Raw genomic sequence first — 23,566 nt, 5'->3', positions numbered from 1 at the left:
GAGCCTCATCAGTCTAAATCAAGAACAAAGTAATTGATGAAGCAACAATTAAGGTCCAAAAAAAGAGAACAGGGAATCAGATTTAAAGCTTTCTCTTTCACATGTGGAAAAATTCAGAATTCTATCAAAGCTTGCAAAAAACTCCACTACGTAAGCCAGTTGAGACTACTTTCCACCTCTTAATACAAAATTAAAGAGTCGTTATTTATTAGCACTTATATTCAGTATATTAGCACTTACAGTATGAATATTAGCACCCACATTCTGACTTATTGATTCTGAAATACTTCTGAATAGGAATGATTATTTTTTGCACATAAGATGAATTAAACCTCCATTAAGAACATACCGTCAAGCAAAAAGACATGGAAACAACTGAAATAATATAAGCAGTACAAAAGAATTTTAAATCTACAAGACACAGAAAATTACGGTCTTCAATAGGTATACTAGCAAAATGACCAACTCAGTACAGACGTTTCACACATCTGAAAAATATTTTATAGGAACACTATTCCCACATTCTTTAACACCACAGTTGAATGACAAAGAGGCAAATAATCACACAAATAGAGAATATTAAATCACCAGAGATATAAAAAAATATTAAACTCGGAGAATGACTTAACTTTCTAGATCAGACATCCTTAATATGAGGTGGTGAAACTGACTGTACATTCTGAAATGAATGAAGTATGCAGAATAATTTTTTTATAACAAATAAGTAATTAGGAGATACTGTATAGTATCTGTGTCTTGGGTAACTCAGTAATGCCATTTTAGAACTTGACAGAGCTATATTTATTTCCAATTATTATAATAAAAGAGAATCCAGACTGATACCAAATAAATCAAAAGCTTTTTCAAAAGGTCAAAAAAGGTTTTGAATGACGCAATGCTCACATGTCAGAGCAATAGTACTATTTCTTTCAATTAATTTGCAGCTATTGCTATTAAACAGGTTACAAACTGACAGGTTACAGAAGTACACTAAAAAATTGCATTTTGAATATAAATTCAGAGTTTAAATCCAATCTTAATTCAAAAAATCAGAATTAATTTTCAGTGACACTAGAACAACCTAATGAGCTTTGGCACTTTTTTCCAGCGTTTGACACGTTTTAGTCAAAAAACTAACATAGTGAGCCCCTGACTGATAATCCTGAGCAGGGCAAGTCAACTTTTCCCTCACTGTCTGATCACAATACTGAGACGATACGTACTGTATTCTCAAGCATTTTCAGTTACTCATTGCAGGTTCTCAGAATACTTAAAATTGTACTTTTCAGAACAGAGAAGTTTAAATAATTCTAAAGCCCCAGGAGCAGAAAAATGTCATAATAGTTTACTGCTTAAACGACTTGCATAACTCCTCCAGTCAGAGAAGACAATATTGTGGCCCTAACAGTAACATATGTACAGTGCAGGACTCCTCATGACCACAGTTCTCATGACTGATACCACAGTTCTTCAATTTGTGTATATCAGGGTCTATGGAAGTAAAAGTACTGTGATGTTGGCTGAAGCAGAGCCATCTTGGGAAAGCAGAAGACCGGAAATATTCAATGATTAGAGTGACAGCACCAGCTGGGACACCATAGTCTTCTGTCCTGTTTGTGCAAACTTTCGCATTAAATTCTTAATTCCTGCTTCAGATTCAAACTCACATTGGAATCACCAATAATTAGATGGCCACTAGCTTTGCCGTTGTAGCTGACAGTCTACTAGTGCTTAAATTCTGTAAAATGAGTAGCAGACTGTTTCCTTACCTCAGAGATGACAAGCACATACATTAGAAGACTGACATGTCCCAATACTACACTACAATTTCACTTAAAGACCTAAGTAGGGGGAGCATGATGCATGAAAAGATCCAGACAGCCTTCTGTCTCAAAACCACAAAGGAAGGTGCAGTGTAACTCCAGCTGTCTCTGGCACAACAATTTATAACTTCTGTCGCTCTTCAGTTTTTGTGTGTCTGAGAACAAAATGGGAGTGAAAAGAACAGAAATATTATTATGAACCTGAACCCTTCCGAGCAGAACAGTTTTGCAAAGTATTTTGCATTCAAGCCATGGCTCTGCCTAGGATGTTAGTCAAGGTCCTTCTCTTTCATTGTATCTGTTTTCTCCCTCCAACCCCTCTCTGCCTGAACTGGCTTCTCCAACAGTGTTTTAGGGCACAGTCTTTAGTTATCAGGGTCTCCTCCCCAGCACAGCGTTGGCTACGGCTGCAGACCCTAAATGACATTTTTATCGAGTGAAACTTCATACGCATTGCTCATTGCATCTTCAGGTGTCTTTTGGAGATTCAGACCCATGCACATCCTCATCAACGGTACACAGAAGAGAATTCAAACACCAGACCATGACTGAAACATGCTAACACAAGGTGGCTCCACATGCCCCACTGCCAAACACAGTAGATTTTTAAATTATCTCTCAGCCAGGTTCTACTAAAAATGGAGATGCCGCTTTGCTGGCCTACACTTTGAACACAGCTCACTTCTGAAGCATCCATCCCCCTGCACAGAGGTCAGAGACTTGATCTGCTGCCTTCTACATGCACAAAAAACATCAGCCAAATCCTGGGCTTTATTACCCTCAAGAGCAGACCCTTTAAGTTTTGACCCTGTTTGGCCCACTAACAGCCATCTTCTTAACTCAACTTGGTGTCAAGTAAATGTCAACAAACATTTAACAAAACAAAAACTTAGTTCAATGTCTTGATTTCAAAACATGCAGTTCTTCAGTCAATAAACATTGCTTCTACATTACAAGTAAGTGAAAGGTGACTAGCAGGCAAAAGACTTTTTAAACTCCTGGAGAATTTGAAGAGGGTTTGGAACGAGTAAGCTTGCCAGAAACTGCTGGCAAGCACACCCCCTACAACAGCCGGCAACGGGACATCCAAGCATGCATTTTTGCTTCCTTTCCCAGACCATAGTACTACCACCCCCACCTTCTTATTTATGCAGGGGAAGGGTGGCATTATTGAACTAATTTTCTTAGTTAAGGAAGATTTTTCGTACTGCACAGGGGAATGACTTCCAAAAGGAGAGATAGCCAAATACATCTGTGGAGCATTTTAAGCCCATTTTACAATTACTAAAATCTGAATTGTCGGAGTCCATTGGCATAGCGTAACACTTCACTTTTTATGCAACATACAAGCTACTGCATTTCCAGTTTAGAATATTTTTAGAGGTATATTTCTCAAACATAGCCCAGAGACACAAATAATGACTTTAGAGAAATGTAAGAAGGCACACCCATATTCTTTAGTAAAAAAGCACCTACAACTACTTTTATATTTTATTTCTCCTATTTCGCTAAACCTTAGTGGTTGCATCCCATCCATGATGTGGACTAAGTCATAACCACTCCACATCACTAAAGATTTTGCAGTGGATAACCTGCAGGAACTACAGCTTAATCTGCAGCAAGGTATAATGTTTTGCTGCAGGTTATCTATTGTGACATACCAATAAACAGAAAAAACATCTATGTTTCATTTTAATAACTGTATCAAAAGTTAACATCTCTGTCTTACAAGAAATGCTTTCTTAAACAGTAATTATGAACTGGAAGTAAAATTTTCCAAAAGCCTGCATTCAGCCATATCCCCTCTTGTTTTGTGAGCGGTATGCCGGAACCAACCAACAATATTATTGTCCAAGAAGATCTTAGTCTTTCCACATAACACCTGGAAAGTTTATCTGAAAACAATTAACATGGTAGCAAACTTTCTGTGTTTTTTAAAAGAATTTCCAGACACCAACCTGTAAAAACTACTCATGTCTTTAAGAAAGCAACAAGAATATATGAAAATTTGCCATGTTACTCCAATGGGTAAGTAATATTCACTCTTCCACTGCCTGCAACTGGCAATATCAGTACATTAATCTACTCTTGGACTAACTTTTGTTTGTAAGACAATTTTGAAACACTGCTCCAGTATCTTGATTTCTAAACAAACACCCTCAAAAATTAATCCAGCAAGATGACATTAGTCTCTTCTCACTGACCAAATGCTTTGTAATAAGCAGATTGGCGGAGATGACTTAATTCAGACACACTGAGTACCTGAATAATTAAATCAAATAAAAGAGCTAATAAAGAGTGCATAGACACTGCACAGACAACGCCGTTTAGGGAATGGAGAAAGTCAATGGAAAAAGAATAGCAGTAAAGCTTAAGTGTGTTTTGATTCAGTATTCTGATTTGTTAAACATTTTCCCATCATTTTATGCCCTAATAAGTTTGCATTGACTAACATGACCTAAAGCTACAGAGAAAGCTAGTCAAGTGCAGTTTCCTAGAATGTATCCCCACCAAGCTGCTGCAACTAAATATCACCTAAAGCAATCAAAAAAATGGGAAGGTACCCTGGCAATATTCTTTCAGACTAGTCTTTGAGTCTAGTAACAACTAAGCTGCTTTGGACACTACACTGCTTCAAATAAATTAATTCTGTATCAAAACTCTAAGTGAATTTTTCAATGTGGTAAAAACAGGAGTGACACACTGGGAAAGTTCTCAAGAAATGCAGCACTACATATAGAAAATCTACTTTGTTTCCTACATTCAACTGTCCTGCAAACTTCAGTTTATCAGAAGGTAAAACTATACCGTATGTTCACTGCAAACAAAAGAGGATAAAGATAAACCAAAAATAATCTGGCACCACATATTAATACATAATCCAATGCAAGTAAAAACCAAAATTTAATGTTCAACATGATCAGCCTGACATACTATTGTGTTCTCTTCCTTTTAACAAAGAAGAGACATTCTCTTAATGTCAACGAAATTATCTGAATGATCAAGGGGAGCACAGCTCCTGAAGTCAGATAAGAAAAATTCTCTTAATTATGGTCAGCTGTTCTCAGACTTCTAATTTTGCACATTTAGTAACTGTAATAAGACACACCAAGATCAAGACAACAAACTCTGTCCACACAGTACAATCTAAATGTTAACACAGTTGTATGCCAGTTGTGGAAAACTGATTTTTGACAGCCAGCAGGAGTAAGAATCAATTAGTGAAACTTCTGGTAGCAGACAGAAAAACGTACGTTACTCCTAAGACCACCCATTTGTTTTATTACCTACTGCTTCAATGCACAATGATAATACAACTAAAAAGCTGCACTTCAATTTTTACTAAAGACAGCCAGATCAGAAATAGCAATGACAAGACTTTGTTGTGTGTTAGAAGCTATCAATGCAACAGCTTAAAAGGATATTCTGCATGATAGTTGTACTCATAAAATCATGGAGATTCAGACCACTGCCAAGTGAGTGAATGAAACAGAAGAGGAAATGTAAATTCAGAAATAGGTAGCTCCAACTTTTTCTTTTTGCAACGGCGAAGCAACAATAAAAAATCTGCAAATAATAGCCAAAGATGATGAAGTATATTAGCCTGTCCTAACTACAGCCTGTTAAGTCCGATTCAAGTGTTAGGAAGCAACATTTACTATTAGGAAGAATAATTTCTGAGAACATAAAGACAACTGTTTTTTGTAAGTGTAAATGTAAGACAAACCTGTGTTCACTTCATGACCAATGGCATGAAGATTAGTGTTTTAAATGTTCACTCCAAGAGAAACAATAAAGGATACAAGAACAAAAATTCGTAATACAGTGCAGAAGACTCGAAATCTACGTTCCTGGGCAACTGGTACTAGAATTTTCTTTTTACACATATATGCATATGTGTATATATATGTGTGTGTATTTAATAAATACAAATAAAAATTATATAATATACGAACACGCGCACACATAAACTCCACAAATCTCAAAATAAGCAGCACGGGCACATAATTAAGGGGTCCCCAGGGCTCATAAAGAAAGTGCAACGACCTTGTTAGTGTTTGGCCTTTCTTTCGCACCCAGTCTCATTGTAAAACAGTCAACCATGAAAGTACTTTAAAAAGCTGGTTTTCTTTTTATATTTACAGCATGATTTTATAATGTACCTTTCATGTTTTAGAGAAGCTGGTACTTCTGTATATCTTCCTGGCAAATTCAACAAGAACCACAAACTTTCTAATTTACAACTTTCAGAAATCTGAATGCTTTTGAATACCAGGATTTTCAACTTTGCAATTTAATGACAACCCTGTCTTTGGCCTTTCCTGACCTGTTGTGAAGTAAATCAGGCACACTAATGTGGGCTAACAAGTCTTTTTCACACTGTTCGATCACCCTGCATCTTTTTTCTCCACAGACACCGCCTCTCTCCCACTCTCTGTCTAGCCATCCTCCCTCAAAGCAAACAAAATGGTCACTGTAACCCTGCATTACTGCTCATTAGATCACAGGTTAGTCAAGTGGAACTGCCCGAGGTTCCCAAAGGAGAGCTATACTTCAAAAATCTGTCCATGTCAAATGAAGAAAAAACCCCTGAGCGTGGGGTCACCCAGATCAATGATCAAAAGAGACTGAGAATAGTGGAGGGAAAAAAGAAAAAAAAAGACCCTTTTTTGTTAAAAAACAGCCTTCTGTATAATAAATCAGAATACAAAGATACTAAGCTTTTTCTCCCCCTTAACAACACTCCATTTTGGCTTTAAAATGGAATACCTTGTTTTTCAGAAGATGTTCTAAGAGTGAAATTATTTTTTAAGTGCTAAGAGTGAGATTTCAATAAACTGCAAAACTTCCTTAAGAAAATTACCAAGAGAAATAATAATGGAAAATACTGGGGGATTTTCTCTCCATCATATAAATATTTAATTATTAAAAAATGCAGTTAAAATCAATTTTCATTTACTTCTAACTCGAATATAAACACGTGATGCATTCTGAACTTCATGAGAAATGATACAGGTAGTACATCCACAGAAAAAGCAGTCAACCAAAATTACGTAGTTTGAACTCTTCTGGTACATGACAGATGTGCAGGCACATGCAATACTTGAAGAATGTGCAGTACCATTTCTGTAGCCTCTGTTCATCTTTTAAGAACATACAGCAATTTATTAAAGACAACTAAGAAAACTACAGAATAATCCAAAACAAGAAAAAGAATATTTTAAAATAAAATAACAACTATATCTGTAAGTAACGAATTTTGATACACAGAACAGACCAAACTACTCAAAGAGCACTGGCTGTCCAACAAAGTTCTGTGCACACGTGCTCTTGAAAGCAACATTGGATAGTCTCTACTTATCCTGAATGAATGAAGTATGACAAGATTAACCTACGTAATGCATTTTAACAATCACAGATAACTCTGCTTATTCAAAATGAGTTATCTATTTTTAAAACAAATATACATTGTCCCGCCAATGAAGACACTGCTGCAGCTAAAGGGACCCCAAAGTTTCCTGCAGTACTGATGACAGAGCATCTTTTCATTTACAACTCTGAAGAGCTTTATTTTTCTGCCCTAGAGAGTAACTAAAATTTCACTCTCTTACTTCCTCTAGCCTCAGCCACAAGTAAAAGCATAATTGGGAAAGAGGAACAAAGGTATCTAAATTGGAACAGAATATCTGGTAGTACATTTGTAGTAAATACATGGTCTGTTGCAAAGCTATTACTGCAATAGAACAAAGCTATAGGAAATCAAAGGAAAGAAATCCCTAAAATACTCAAATGTTTTCACACAATTTCAGTAAATAATTTCTTAGCATTTATTACCACAGTAACATAAAAAACAAATTGAGAATGCCAATGGTGTTGTAATGCATTATGAAACAATACTGGAAAAACTTTATAGAACGAATCTGTATTTCCAGAGAGACAGGTGAGACAACTTAATTTTGAATAAATAATGCAATTGTAGCAAATACAGAATGATATATGCAGTAATTCCAATTATCCTCTTCTATACATATGTGTGGCTGAGATGAACAGCCCTTTAAGAAAAGCCCATTCACTAGTGGAGGCTGGAGGTTTTCTTGTTGTTAAGTTTGCTAGATGCTCCACAGCGTGTATTAATACTTGAAAAAGGAACTTCAGCATGCATTAACTTTAAAAAGGCCTACACATGAATCCTGACCCTTCAGTTTTAAGAGAGTATTGCTGACCCCTGCAACTCCGCATCTGAGCAGAAGCTGAACAACCACAGACAACAGAGAAGATAAGAAAAGCAAAGATATTCAAAATTTTGCACACGCGTTGCCATGGATTATTCAACGCACTGTTAATGCTCATTCTTGTCAACATTAGGGAAAAAAAAAAATGACCTGGGTAAATCCAAATAATCCATTAACACATTTTCAAGCAAAAAAAATTTCATTGTTTTGTCTTTTTTTTTTTTTTTTTAGTACATTTCCCACTTTATTTGTATGATCCTTCACTAATAATTCGTTTCCAGACTAACTCAAAATTTCAGGCTGTTCAGACTCCCGCAGAACAAGCTACCGTTTCACGTCAGACTCCTGTAACAGATTTTCCAAACATTTAAACTATTTTGAGAAAACATTTACGCTTATAAAGATTATAGCATGACTAATGATATGCTACAGTATCAACAAATCATCATTAGAATAACGTCATTATATTAAACACTCTGCTTCTAGTCTTATGGAGACGATTGTTCCCAGATGCTAGAGAGTGGATAATTCATGTTTCTTCAGGGGTATGTCTGCATCTGCTGCTAAATCACTGAAAGAAGCGGGTGGGATGATGGTTTCCTCTTTTTGAACCAAATGTCATTGTGCACTGCACAGAGGAGATTCCTGAAGAAATAATGGACACTGTCCTCAGCATACATTCCCTACAGCAGGCGGCCTCCAACCGACTGCTCTAAGCAAAAACTCAGCTGTACCCCATTCTTGCCCTTGCTGAACTGTGGGACCCTTCACCGCTTTTAAACTTGCCAAACTCCCTTCCATTCTTCTTTTCTGTTTCAACCCTAGATCGCTCTCTAATCCCCTCTTCTGCATTACTGCCAGTAAACTCTGTAAAGCAGAGGGGAAAGACGTGCACAAAATTTGTCACTAGTCCCATTACTCCTGTTACTCCTTATCTCTGGATTATCCCATTTTCAAAAACTACAATGTCCTGCCCAACACTCGAAGTCATAACCTGGGAATAACCTTTGATTTTTTTGGCTTCCCTCACATCCACATGGCATCTGAGATTTTTGCAGGAGCATAATCGCCTGAAGGAATCGCGGGGTGGGGAGAAATCAGTTCAGAACTGAGAACAGGTAAAAAAGCATTTCATCTCACCTTATAATGGTAGGTCTTTCCTTCTTGGTCTTTGGCAACTGCAGCATTGTTCCAGTAACATGCATCCGGAACACTGATGCAAGGATGATCCTTTCCCTATCCTGTCACTTGGAAACACGTCATTGTTTTGTGAAGTCTCAGAGGTATGCCATCATCATCTCCATGTCCAGAGCTGCACAGTTTGTTCCCTCTCACATGAATTTTATGCTCAACCATCTACAGTAGTTTCAGCCTCTGATGGACTAAAGTTGCATAAATTTTCAGTTCTGCTTCGCCCCCTGTTAGATGTCATACTCCAGAGAAACTCCCCTGAAGCATCTTCAAAGATGCTGAGTTTGAAGAGGTACCAAAAGCATCCCACACCCCAGCTGAACGCTGAGCACCTTCTATTTGATTGAGGTTTAAAGAAATTCTGCATACACATGTTCCCGGAAAGCTCTTCGAGATGTTGGGGATTACAGACAATATTAATCTATGTTACTTCACAGTGCAGGTAGTGCTGCTGCAGCTGAAAATTTTCTGACTTTGAGGCATATAATTAAACTCCAACTTTAACTACTTACATGGATATGAAATGGGTAGATTTTCTCCTCTTCAGTTAGTTGAATTTCCTGGGCATGACCAATAAAGATGCTCATCATCATCTCCCATGCAGTGTAATTCCCGCAGAATGGACTGAGACCAGAAATTTATTTTACACGCTGCATGCCTAATCTAATGTAATGAAGATCATAACTGATGTGATCATCAACTTGAATTTTTTTTTTTAAATTCATGTCTTAATTTGAATAACAAATATAAATGATATAGAAAAAAGTTCAACTACGCAAAATGATCTGAGAGCCTCTTGTGTGGTAAATAGACGGTTCACAATATAGATAATTTCCCTTCAATTAGTAAACATATTCTAGCACTAAAGACATTCTGATACTTTCTGTCCTCATCTTTTAAAAAACAGCAGCTTGCACTCAGGAATTCATTCTAGTAAATTCAAGAAGGAAGTCTGAAAGACAAACACATCCTAAATCACTTACACAATAGCAGAGTTTTCACAGACTTGATCCAATGCATTACTGAATACTTTTCCATTCTTTTTCATCTGTTCTGGAGACCTTTTACAAAAAATTCTAGAATTGTATTTGGAAAGCAGTTATCTAGCTACTCTATTGTTCCATTTGAAATAGTTATTTATTCTGAAAGAAAGATATCTTTCTTGCTCATGCAAAATGTCTCAAAGAGTAACTAAATTTTCGAGTGCTCAGGAATTCCTCTGAACAGCAGTATCACAGAGGCCCAAAAGGATCATAATGATCATATAGTCAGATCTGTATCCAAGAGGCCTCAGGATTTCATTTAATTCTCTACTAAAGTCCAGCAACTTTTGACCAAGCAAAACAGGTTTCAGACAGAACTCTAAAAAGCTGAGCTCTTCTCAGCTCCAGCAGTCTTTACTGAATACTGTATCAGCATTCGTAAGTATATATATGTTTATGAAGAACATTTACTAAAAGATGAATATGCATTTTTGTATCTGAAAGCACTAGAAAGTTTCTCTAATCACTTCACTTTTTATTTATACAGAATACGCTCTACCCTCACACTCACTATGTTTATTTCTGCAAACACAACCAACTCCTTGTCTTTGAAGCACATTTTCTGTTTTCTTCCTTGGCTAGAAAGACAACAAGGACATTTACTTTTCAAAGCACATAGTGAAAACAACTGCTTCTTTCATACCTCTCTCAGTAAAAGTAAAGCACCCCAGTAAAAGTACTTGCACACTTATTCCAGGGCCTTTATTGTTAAGTGATAGGAAAAAATTCTTTCCCCGAATTTCCTGTATAACGTTCCTCTAGTGAGGTTCATTGCAGTGGCACAAGCAAAAAAGATGAGTGGGAAGGGTGGCAGAGAGGAAGGTCCAAGTCTCACCGGGTTTTAGCGTTCCACACCTCCGTTTTTCTGCACCAATACCACCTCCACTCTCACCTTCCTCCCACCTCTTGTTTGTGCTTATAGACTAACTTATTCAATTGTCTTGCGAGCTGAGTCTGTCTGAAAACAAGACGAGGATGAAGGAGGGGAGTAGTTAAGTAATCTTTATGCCCAAACCAGTTCATCACACAGTCACATGAACCGCTGGACTGTCACACCTCGAGGATGGAATAGGCAAAGATGCATGCAAGCCAATACTGCTGACAGAAGAAATACTCCAAGTACACTCAACTATATACATATAAAACAACCATTTGCAGAAACAAAAAGTGGTTTAGAAATAAAGTTACTGATGTTGAAACTACACACTGCAATACACTTCAATACCTACTCCAAAACACGCAGCTTTATGGCAGAGCTGTACTTGGCACCATTAGCTGCAAGGATCATTCAAAAGATACACTACTCTAACAACAGTTTGATGTCATGAAATCGGTGTATGCGGACACTACTTTGACTCCTGTGTCTTAGCTACCCTACTCCTGTTCTTCAGCTCCCTGTACTCTGTGCAATATGTGCACACTCATAGGTCTGCTCAAGCATTTTTGTCTGCATTTTCATGAGGCTCATTCCAATTCATAGTTTCTAGGGGCACTCTTTCAAGTCCGTTCCTTGCACAATTATTTCTTTGTCAAGAGCAGGACTAAGAATTTGGTATTCAGCAGTATACTTATCTTTCTTAAATGGGCCACATTATTTGCCTGAAAATTACCAACAATTCCAATTAATCTTTCAGTCTAATGAAAACATATCAGGGATTTTATCTGCCGTGGCTTTATTTACTGTAAAACACAAATTAAACAGAAATTCACATAAAGGACCATGCTAAGGACCCAGGGAACTACCGACCTGTCAGCCTCACCTCTGTGTCTGGGCAGATCATGGAACAGATCCTCCTAGAAGCTATGCGAAGGCACATGGAGGACAGGGAGCTGATTCGAGACAGCCAGCGTGGCTTCACCAAGGGCAAGTCCTGCCTGACCAACCTCATGCCCTTCTATGATGAGTGTTGGCATCAGTGGACAGGGGAAGAGCTACAGTTGTTGTCTCTCTGGACTTCTGCAAGGCCTTTGACACGGTCCCCCACAAAATCCTTCTCTCTAAATTGGAGAGATACAGATTTTATGGGTGGACTGTTCAGTGGATGAGGAATTGGCTGGATGGTGGCATTCAGAGGGTAGTGGTCAAAGGCTCAATATCCAGACAGAGATCAGTGACAAGTGGTGTCCCTCAGAGGTCTTTACTGGGACCAGTACTGCTTAATATCTTCATAAATGACATAGTGAGATCGAATATACCCTCAGCAAGTTTGCAGATGACACCAAACCAAGTGGTGCAGTTCACAAGCCAGAAGAACAGGATGCCATCAAGACGGATCTGGATGAGATCAAGAAGTGGGGCTGTGTGAACCTCATGAAGTTCAATAAGGCCAAGGGCAGACTCCTGCACCTGGGTCGGGGCAACCCCTGGTATCAATACAGGCTGGGGGATAAAGGGATGGAAAGCAGCCCTGCTGAGAAGTACTTGGGGGTACTGGTGGATGAAAAGCTGGACAGGAGCTGGCAACGTGTGCTTGCAGCCCAGAAGGCAAATCATATCCAGGGCTGCACCACAAGCAACGTGGCCAGCAGCTCAAGGGAGGGGATTCTGCCCATCTGCTCCACTCTGGTGAGAGCCCACCTGGAGTCCTGCATCCAGCTCTGGAGCCCGCAGCACTGGAAGGACATGGACCTGTTGGAACTGGGCCAGAGGAGGGCCACAAACATAATCCAAGGGATGAAACACCTCTGCTATGAGGAAAGGCTGAGAGAGTTGGGGCTGTTCAGCCTGGAGAAGAGAAGGCTGCAGGAAGACCTTATTGCAGCCTTCCAGTACCTAAAGAATACCTACATGAAGGTACCCCAAAGGGGCCTACACGAAAGATCGGGAGGGACTTTTAACGAGGGAATGTAATGATAGATGACGGGTAGTGGCTTTAAACTGAAAAAGGGTAGACACAGAATAGATGTAAGATAGAAATTCTTTACTATGAGGGTGGTGAAACACTGGGACAGGTTGCCCAGAGACGTGGTGGATGCCCCATCCCTGGAAACATTCCAGGTCAGGTTAGATGGGGCTCTGAGCAACCTGATCTAGTGGAAGAAAGATGTCCCTGCTTATTGCAGGGGGGTTGGACTGGATGACCTTTAAAGCTCCCCTCCAATCCAAATTATTCTATGATAAAGTATGCTTACTGCTTGGATTCTTCATGTCACCTTTTTATAAAGGAATTTTCACAAAAAGTAGAGCCATTCTAGACAGATTTATATACAAATCCTTAAAAAGACTCTATAGTTCCTTTTCAGATCACCTTAATTTCTTATTTGCTCACCATTACTTCCTCCCATGCCAGTGACTCAAAGAAAACAGACAAATCCAGCTTCTTCCAAGATATTCAGTTTCTCATTTTGATTTCTTTATATGGTCTCCTACATTTTGCAGTAATAAATATTTACTACCCGACTTACTATTAGTAACTATTCCAACTATGCAATGATTAAAGCAAACGCTACCTGTTAAATATTTAAATCGAACAGAATCTTGCAACTGTATGAAATTGTTTTGCTGTTCACATCTAGCTAGGAAGTAGATCTACTCACAGTTTATTTTTAATTTATCTTTTTATACTGTATTTTATTTAATTATTTTATTTTAGGATCTTTTTGCATATAAATCGTCTTCCTAACCGATCTGAAGACATTCTTTAATTGGAACGGGAGTTCCTATGAGACATGTAAATAAGAGCTATTTCTGCATTCTTCTTAACATGGCAAAACTAATTATTTCCCAAGCATCATTTTAATAATGTCCTCCTCTTCTGCAAATGTGTTCATAACTGAAGTCTGACAAATCACTCCTCTGTTCCTGCAAAGGCCACAGTTGTGAACAAAGCAGCCAATACTCAAAATAGTGGAGTCCAGCTCCAAAACAATCTTAAATTATCAGGGGATACACCTTGGACGAGAAGAAGTATTTGCAGTGAGGGGATTGCAAATATTAAGGTCATTAAGGTCATTATGATCTCAAAACAGGGTAGGAATCCATATTTTGGCTATTTGCTGCAGTAATCTGAAGATAAATCACTTCAGAAACAGTTTCTTGAGGAACAAAAAATCTGCCCCTGACTTAACTTTAATATGGATGTCCCCGTCATACAGTACACAGATTTGCAACAGCTGGTCTTTAAAAATTCAGATACATCAACTAATTTGAGAGGCTTGACAAGGGTGAGGACGGGACAGACTGCAGAGACCACTTCCATTTTCACTCTCAGTTTCAGGCTAAGTTTTTGTAGTACCTGCTGATGGAGGCATTATCTGCTCAAAACTTAGCTGAGGTACTGTACACTCTCTGAAGCTAAATCTCCTCACATGTCACTGTTCAATGCAGTTTTTCAGATTGTTAGTAATGACATCTACAACTGGTATGTTGAAAGGGTTTCCAAAAAAACCACCTTTTTCCCCTAACCAGCCAAAACTACAGAACGTATGAACTATGGCAGAAAAGTACGAAGATGCCAAAATAAAAAGAAGTAATTATATTCTGGAATTAAGCCTGTCATCTGCAGCCAACTCAGACCGTAAAGCATCAGCAGGCCTAGAAAATGCAGCTTCTAGAGCGCTCCAGCTCCCTGGCACCAGTAAAAGCCTCCACAGATGCTGACAAACCTGGACAGTCTCCTGCCGTGGTTATTTAGCTTTAATACACTTACTGAATGGAGACTACACTGTTTAGCTACAAGATTATTTCCAGATGTAAACAACAGAGAAGAAACTGGCAGAGTAACAGATACTAGCCCTCACATCTCTAAGGTGGCTCTTTTCACAAGAGGAGTCCAATTTTCTGCTAGCAGAAAACCAAATTAAACACTGTCCTTGATTCAAAACCCAAATGCCTTTAAATGCTCTCAGATAGATAAATACATCACAATCTATGTAAACATGGGATCAAGATTTCAAACCTGCTTTTCAAAATATTGCTTATAATTCAAAGATACTTCAAATCTTGCTCTATCAAAGAAAAAATGAAAATCTGGAAGACCTTCCTGTGGAGTTTCACATGCCCGTCTGTACTGCAACTTTAAAGTAAGATCTTGCCTGCAAGAGAAAAGCAGCACTTGTGATCAGCACACTACATGACCTTTTCACCTTTTTTTTTCCTGACAACAATATTTAGAAAGATAACATAATCTTAAAATAGACTGAGAAGACTTTGGATTCACTGTCTACTAGTAAGTCTGTAGTAAAAAGTTCTAGCATCTTTTAAAACGGGAATTTAGAACATATCTTCAATGATTTCCCCTAGTACTGGTGATCAGCAAGTTTATATATATGAAACAAATGTATTAATTGCCTGGACTTTTGGGTAACTAAAACCCACCAAAAGGTTATACTCTATGAATGTCTCCACATATATGATCTTAGATTAGAACAGTTCCGTTGGAAGGGACCTGCAGTGATCATCTAGTCCAACTGCAAACTTGAAAATAGCCTTAAATACAAAAAAACCCAAAGAAACCCCCCAAAATAAACATGCTGCCAAACACATGGCTGCTTCACCACTGAACTGCCAAAGCTTCATGGCTTGATCCGGCTTCTCCTTTTGCCAGTCCTACACGGCTTCTAGAAGTCCTCAACAGATTCAGACAAGCGTTTGTTCAGCACAGCCTGTTCGTAAAACACAGTGACTATGGACAACTTCCAACTCATCCTATCTGCGACTCCTAAATATTGCTCTGACCTGGGAGGAAAGTGACTCCCAGTTTGCACACTGGTTCAAATCACAGGAATCCACTGCAATATCAAGCTTCCAGTATAATTACACAAAGTAGCATACATTCCAAAATAAAATTTCACAGCGCTTTTATCACTGTAAATCTCCTGTAATATTTTAATCCTGTAACAGAAATCTGACTAATAAAAAACACTTGTTATAAACAAAAGCACTTTCGTGATGGAAAACCAAAAGCACACTCTGTCAGCAAGATACTTACTATAAAAATACATAATTAGGTACACTGCCTTAGAATTGCACCCTGTATTTTGGAAACAGTGGCCAAACTGATACACCGCCATCTTCCCATCTGCTGAGTAACTAAATTTATTTTTCACTTGTAACTATTTTTATTCACTAATTCAGAAGGTTTCCAAAACAGCAGTCACAACTGATTTACATATGATTAATTCTTCATTACTGCAATTTTAATCTAAAACAAGGTTATTTTGCAGCATACCTATGGACTCAAATACGATTGTCTGAGTTTCCGAATCCAGTTAATATATTTATTTATACTTCTTTCAGCATGGTTCAGTTGAAAACACTTCGCAGCTATTGGAAAACACTTCAATATGTACTATTGTCACAAGAACAACAAAGCAACTTACAAATATCTTTGACAAGTGAAGGTGGAATAAACACCATAGAAGCTGACATAAGGGACGTCATAAGAGGCACAATATTTAAAATGCCATATTCATTCATAGTTTCTAGAATGAAATGTTAAATGCACTTTAATTTCATTTTAAACTCAAAAAAACTAGGAAAACAGCCAACCAGCAACTGAACACAGGAAAAAGGGATTACATTGACTGATTAGTATTTCAACTCAGCTGCTCCTGGAATTTTTCCTGATCACTTCAATAATATGAAGTATATTCTCCAATGACGCCTGCAAAATGAATTAGGTTAAATTACATTTCATAAATTAAACAAGTTATTTAGATATTCTTATAAATAGTCATCATAGTTTTGAACTGAACTGTTCACGACATTGCTTAATACTTACAGCATGCAGCTTCTACAATATCATTTTTACCCAAGCAATGCATGGAGAAAACATTTTAAAATAAAATATAAAATTTTGAAAAACTGAAGCAACCGCACTTCCCAACAATAAATTAACTAACATCTGTTGTAGAAACTGCTTGGCACTTGCACAGTTTTGTGAAGGATTTTTCTTGTAGATAAATATTTTTCTACAATTCCTATTAAGAACCACTCAACTCGGGCGTTTTCTTTAATTATACTCCAAGGGGTCCTTTCATATCCATTAAAGAAAGGCAATTTGTTGCCTAAAAGAATGTGTACATACTTTTAAACTTCAACCGTGATTTGTCTGTCTTCTGACACATAAAAAAGCAAGGAAATACCTATAATTAATGGACTTCTGCAAAAATGTCTAATAAAATGCTCAGTGCTCAACACCTCACTTTTATTAAATACTTAAGTACGTTTGTTTTTTTTTTAAATAAGGAATGGCCTTATGACTCAGCATTTTACTTTCACTTCACATGTCAACAGTACAGCGAAGCCTGTAGGAAACCAAGAAATCTCCATTTTAATGTTGGCAAAACTGAACGAACAGTGCTCCCACTTTGTATCCACAGCCAGCACCAGACATCATTTTTCAGGGACACTGTTAACCACTTTGTGATGTTTTCCTTCTTTTCTTTTTTTAATTTTGATTTCCACTATTCTTAACTAAAAAAATTTCAAAGACACACACTGAGCTTTTGACAGTTTTCTTTTCCTGAAAATATGCGTAAGCTGTGCACATTCAGCAAAATTCTTGTGTTCAGCATTTCATACAGACTCCAAGTAGCAATCAAGACTTGTTTGCTATGACACTACACCAAAAGATTTTTTTTAAAAGAATATGCATCAGAAACATAATAATGAAATGCTATTGTAAGCATATAAAGATCTACTCCTCTACTGAGGTAACAAGCAATTGGTAATGATGGATGAGGAGAAACTGAGGAGAAATGATAACTGAATATATCAAAGATTCAGTTTAAGCCCAAAAGTCTGTCCACTTGGGGTCAACTGCAAAATGGAGAGTTGCATGTGTAATTTGCTGTAAAGCAAACTAACTGGCATTGTATCCACTATTCTTACGAAACGGGACAAGGAATACTTCTTAAATTGCATCAATATCCTCAATTAACTTTAAACCAAATTTGGCCATTATAAAAAGGAAAAAAGCAGTAAAATAAAAAAATTCTTTAATCACGTGAAATGAGCATTTCCATTGATGGAAACTGTAATCTGTATTGCTCTATGAAAAAAAGTAAAAATCAAAACACCCTAGGTATTCTTGGATGAACAAAATTAAATCAGTTGTGTCTCAGGATATCGTCATTTTACATATACACTTAGGAATACACGCTTTGCCTCTACAATGCACAACAAACCAGAAGAAATTAATAAACTCATATATAAAAATTCATATTACATTTCCTTTAACTATTCATTACTTTTTTCCTAAATCTATTTTTAGATGAGTAAGAGCTAGAACTTGCAGATTCTATCCCTGCATCATTTCAGTTTACTTTTTTATGTAACTTGATATACTAGATACAAATTCCCCCATCCCCCCCCCCGGATTCTCGAAGGAAAGGGCCAACAACTTAATTAAACATTTTACAGTATAGCTTACACAGTTCTCACTTATTCTCTTCCTCTCATACTAAAAACATCACTATACTCCAGTCATATTTACAATTCTCCATGCTAACACATAATTAGCTTAACTTTTTATCCTCTATTTTTTTTGCTTAAGAAAGGAGGCATAAATAGCAATAAAGCAGTATAGAAAATACATACAACTATACTGTACAAACAGCAGTAAGATCAGTAAGTTTTGCATTGACTTGAACTGGCACGCTTCAGAAAGATCATATTTTAGACAAAGAAGTACACCTAAGAAAGCAACCAGTTTAAATACAACACAGCAACACAGTAAGGTGCTGAAAGAGTTTTCACTCTGCTGTAACAAAAAACACCACGCACATACCAAACAGGAGATTTCACATACAATCTTTAATAGGAAGAGTCCTTTAAATGACATTTATGAGCAGAATGACACAACCAAATTTTAACTTCTTCCTATAACTTCAGAAGGGTAAGTAGAGCTTCTCATGAAGTACCAGTAACTTTCAGCATTTCCTCAAAGGTATGCAACATGATAGGAAAGTAGGTAAGATGAATTTTTCAGAAATTTAAAAGGTACACTAAATAAAACAATTATACAACTTACCATGTGATAGCTACAAATTAGTCAAAGACATTACTCCTTAAAAGAACAAAATCAGAACAAGTTAAGGACTTCAGAACAGGAATTGCAACTCTGCCCTCACATCAGTACAGCTCAGTTCAGAAAAAGAGTTTACATAAAAGACAACCTATGGCTGCAATCTATTGCTTTAAGTAGTTGCAAAGAACGGAGTAATGGCATAGTGCAAGATTAAAACTAATAGAAAATAAAAAAAAACAAGCTAAAATTAAAATAGATATCTCTGTCCCACCAACTTTGGATAAAGAGTATTTTAAAAACTTCTTTTCTCCCTTAAGCAAAAGATGGTAAAAGTGGAAGAACTGTTTCTATCCAAGTATCACTCACCTGTTTTCCAGAACAGCTAGGCCTGTATACAGTGCACTGGACTAAGTTTTTAGGGGCTGGGACTGTTCTTGATCTGCACACTTATAACACAGAGTGACGGAGGCCAGTTCTTAATTAGGATGTCAGGGTAGTAAGTAATATTGGGTCAGTGGTGTGTAGGCAGTAAATACAAACAGGCAAGATGCTGCCTTGTTAACATACCTCTTGTACGGAGCGAGCTGCTGGCTTGTCTTGATGATTGGCCAGTATTAAAAACGGCAAAGTACATAACTGTGGGTGCTGGAGAGCTGAATGCAGTTCATTCCTAGCAGTTTCTAGATCATCTTCAGAGGAGGCACTGTCTAATACAAATATTACCCCTTGGGATCCTTGGTAGTAACGACTCCAGTATTTCCTGATATTGTCAGCCCCTTTCAAGACAATAATAAGAACTAATTAAAACAAGAATAATTAAACAGATTTAACACATCTGAAAATAACCCTTCTACTTAGAACAATCAAAGCAGTGGACAAAAATTCGTCTCCTAAATAATCAGCATTGAAAGAATAAAAAGGAAAAAAGCATCCATAAACCAAATACACACACAAATGTCAAATTAACATTGTTTAAATAAGGAATTTGACTCAATGCAGTTTTCATCCCTGAAAGTTTCTGCTCCATTAATGAGTACTTGCAGAACTACCATGCCTCCAGTGCCACATAGCCTAATCCTAGACCTTCTCACTGAAATATCTTGCTACTAGGATCTAAACCTTTGCCCATTCTTTTTCACTTAGCCCTGCAGCTCCTTGACGTAATCTGTAGCCTCTGTCATGCCATTTGCTTATTGCCAAGCATGATAAGGACTTTCAGTTCACCCCCAAACCACCAGGCAAACACTTCATAATTGGGGAAAAAAGGTGTCAGGAAAACCTATGAAAGTAATTAGACACGTAGTGAGTAGAATGGTGATACAACAGTGAGTTGAATAGTGAATCAGGAGCTATGGCGACAACATGCAAAGGCATTCATTTCATCTACTTTTCCTCTGTCAGCCACACTAAGCATTCTGGAAGAGCACAACAGTAGACACATGACTGACTGCACAGGTTTATGTGCCACAGTAATTTTTAGGACACAGTTCAGCAGCACTCAGCCATCTCAACAGAAGACAAGCAACAAGGTTATGTACAGAAAGCTTTCGTGTCCCCTGGAGAGCAGCATAAGTTGTAACATTGAGGTAGGGAAAAAGAAATTTACTTGACAGCTGTCAAACCATCTGACCTATGACTTGGATATGGGCTATTCTTTGTATGTCTGAATCCGGCACTACACTCATGGGGACGAATACGGAAAAGTGAACAGCAGCAGCAATACACTACTAGAAAACTTGACATGTCTGTGAGACAGTGATTTACAGAAATGTCCTGAAGGTATCCTTTACAGACACTTTTCTTTCTTTGAGATGGGGATAATTGAACTTTAATGTAAACACAGATACCAAGTGCTGATAATAATAAACTTCTATTTTTTAGTGAAACAAAACTACACAAAAGTTCTGTGCAACATACTATAACATTGATATGATACTTAAAACGTTCACTCCATTTATACATTGTACAACAGAAAAGACGGTCACTAAACAAAGCTGAAGAAGTAAATATCTAAAAAGGAATTTACACCATATACTTTGGACACCCAACTCAGAGTACCCAAATCTCGCTCCATGGAGTTACTGTCTCCTCTGTACCAGCCACACTGGAACCATAAGTACTTTGTTTCTGTATTTTACACTTAGAACAATTTAAGTGGCCTAACGAATGTTGTGAACACATACTTTCTTCTACAGAGAATACTGAAGCCACACCCGAAGTGTTTTTCTGCAAGACATCTAAAGAGTTGATTACTTCAAGGTAAATGGCCATGGGATTCAGTCAAGACCTTGCTTAATCACTCTACTAGTTTAACCGGACTCAAAGTAACAATGCACAAACAGGATAGGTGTTTCATTTATTTTATCACCAACTTCTGAAGATCAACATTACTTATACAGAAGAGGGATTGCATTGAAAGCTAATTCTACGTTTCTGTACCACCGGAATATCTACCAATTGTACTTGTAGAGAATTTCATAGCATCTCTTAGATGTCCCAGTCTTTCAAACAGCTGTCTATGTCAGAACCAAGTAGAGCAAATTGCCAGGAGGAACACTATTTACATAGCCACACACAGCAGTGTCACAGGCATCTGAAGTATCACATTACTTTAAAAACTGGTAGAGAACCATTTTCAATGAACTGAAAGGCCAACACCATGATCAGTTCTTTGAAGGTTTTTTTTTTTTCCTAGCAACATAACATCTGTCTTATTTACTCTAAGCTTCAGCCAGCTACTTTTCAATCACATGTTGCTGACAGATCTTGAGTCTTATCTTTGTAACCATGCTATTTCTAAAGAGAAAAATTATGCGGTGAACTGCAGAGCATTTGACCTCTTGCACCCTGGCATACGGAAGAAAGCAGATCCTGGACCCATATATGGGACACTGGAACCAGAAAAGCAGTATGCCGATTTGTTGACTTTACAGTCCTGCCTTTTCTACTTCAGGCTCTTTAGCTGCTCGACTTTGTTTCTGCGCATCAACTGCCCGAAAAGAAACACCATCAAAGCATAGCAGCCCTCTTCTCTCCAGCCCTGGTCAGTCATCGCAGCATAGTTATAAGAACCAACTAACAACGTACAACAAAACTTGGTGCTTCCTTCAGGATCTGCCATTAGAATAATGCTCTGCTCTGAACTTGCTTACACTTCAGTTCTGAGGAAAACACGGCCTGAGGTTTAAAAAATTTGCACTAAGCAGACAAAAGAAGACTCGAGAAAGTCTGTACTGTGGGGTGTCATTTTAACTCAATTTTATAGCAAATACACTTGAAAAATAATTCTTGGCATCAATAACCTATCAGCAACTGGAAATTGCAATTTCTACAAGACAAATCAGCTTATATTCTTTTGCCTTAGCTCTTCATATCCAGGGAGCATAACCTGCTCTCAGCTCCTTCCTCCAGAGTATTAGGCAGTACGCTGTGGAGTTATCCTGGGCAGAGAACACTGTCCTGTGAATAGCAACCCAGCCATTGCACTTTACGACATGACAAACTCAGTCTTTAAGAGCAAACAGTTGTTTTTAAAGGTGCAGTTTAGCACAGACTATCCTATGAATTAATCTTTTCATCTGTTCCAAAGGTTTCTAAGAGAGGGAAATTCAAAATCCAAGTTCTTCGGCAATCCAGAATGTAATGTGCATCCATTAAACTTCAGGCTCTCAGAGACCACTTAGATAAAATCAGAAACTTCACTGGTACCCAAAATGTCCTATTAAACAACAGTAACACACAAGATAAGCATTTAGGTTTGTCAGCCTAGTATCTTGTGTTTCTCCAACAGCTTCGCAGGCACATGGCTGACTCTTCAACCACTTTGTGCCTAAACTAAGATAAAAAAGATAAAAAGAAAGAGAAGTAACTTGGGTAAAAATCTCCGAAACATCATAAAATCGTAACAACAATTCACATCAGATCTAGGGAATGTGCTATGTGAAAGGTTCACTAAAATGTGACGGCTGAAGCCACTACTCATGCCTAGGTGTACGACTTGTTGCCCTCAGCAACGAACATACTGGAGTGGGTCGAGTCCTGTGATGTGACTAAAACAACCCATTTAGAAATAAATTGGGGCAGGGGGAATGACACCACACTACAACACAATCACAGCATTTATTAGAAAAGAAACGATAGTGTTCAGTCAAACATAGTCTTGAACTACTTTATCAAAGGAAAAAAACCCAACCTCTCCTTATAGAGAAATGACACAGAGCTGTAATTAAAAACCCCAGTCATTCAGCATTACTAACAAGCAGGTTTATTCAACTAACTGCTCAAAATTTCAGAAAGTTTTCATT

The 23,566-nt window shown here is 37.7% G+C and overlaps 1 protein-coding gene across 3 annotated transcripts in view; it reads right to left on the bottom strand.

Annotated features, from left to right (window-relative positions):
- The window catches only part of ARL15 (ARF like GTPase 15), a 222,485-nt gene that overhangs the window by 108,069 nt on the left and 90,850 nt on the right, over positions 1-23,566 (bottom strand). For 2 of the 3 annotated variants that reach the window (XM_075411075.1, XM_075411074.1), the window contains one exon: positions 19,830-20,038. In XM_075411075.1, the coding sequence (XP_075267190.1) occupies positions 19,830-20,038 (209 nt within the window). Of the gene's footprint in view, positions 1-16,717; positions 16,896-19,829; positions 20,039-23,566 lie in introns of those variants that run through there. The other variant, XM_075411076.1, reaches the window with a different exon arrangement.

This window comes from Opisthocomus hoazin, chromosome Z (genome assembly GCF_030867145.1).
Source record: "Opisthocomus hoazin isolate bOpiHoa1 chromosome Z, bOpiHoa1.hap1, whole genome shotgun sequence".
NCBI classification, from domain to species: Eukaryota; Metazoa; Chordata; class Aves; order Opisthocomiformes; family Opisthocomidae; genus Opisthocomus; species Opisthocomus hoazin.
This window is presented reverse-complemented; position numbering and strand designations above follow the sequence as displayed.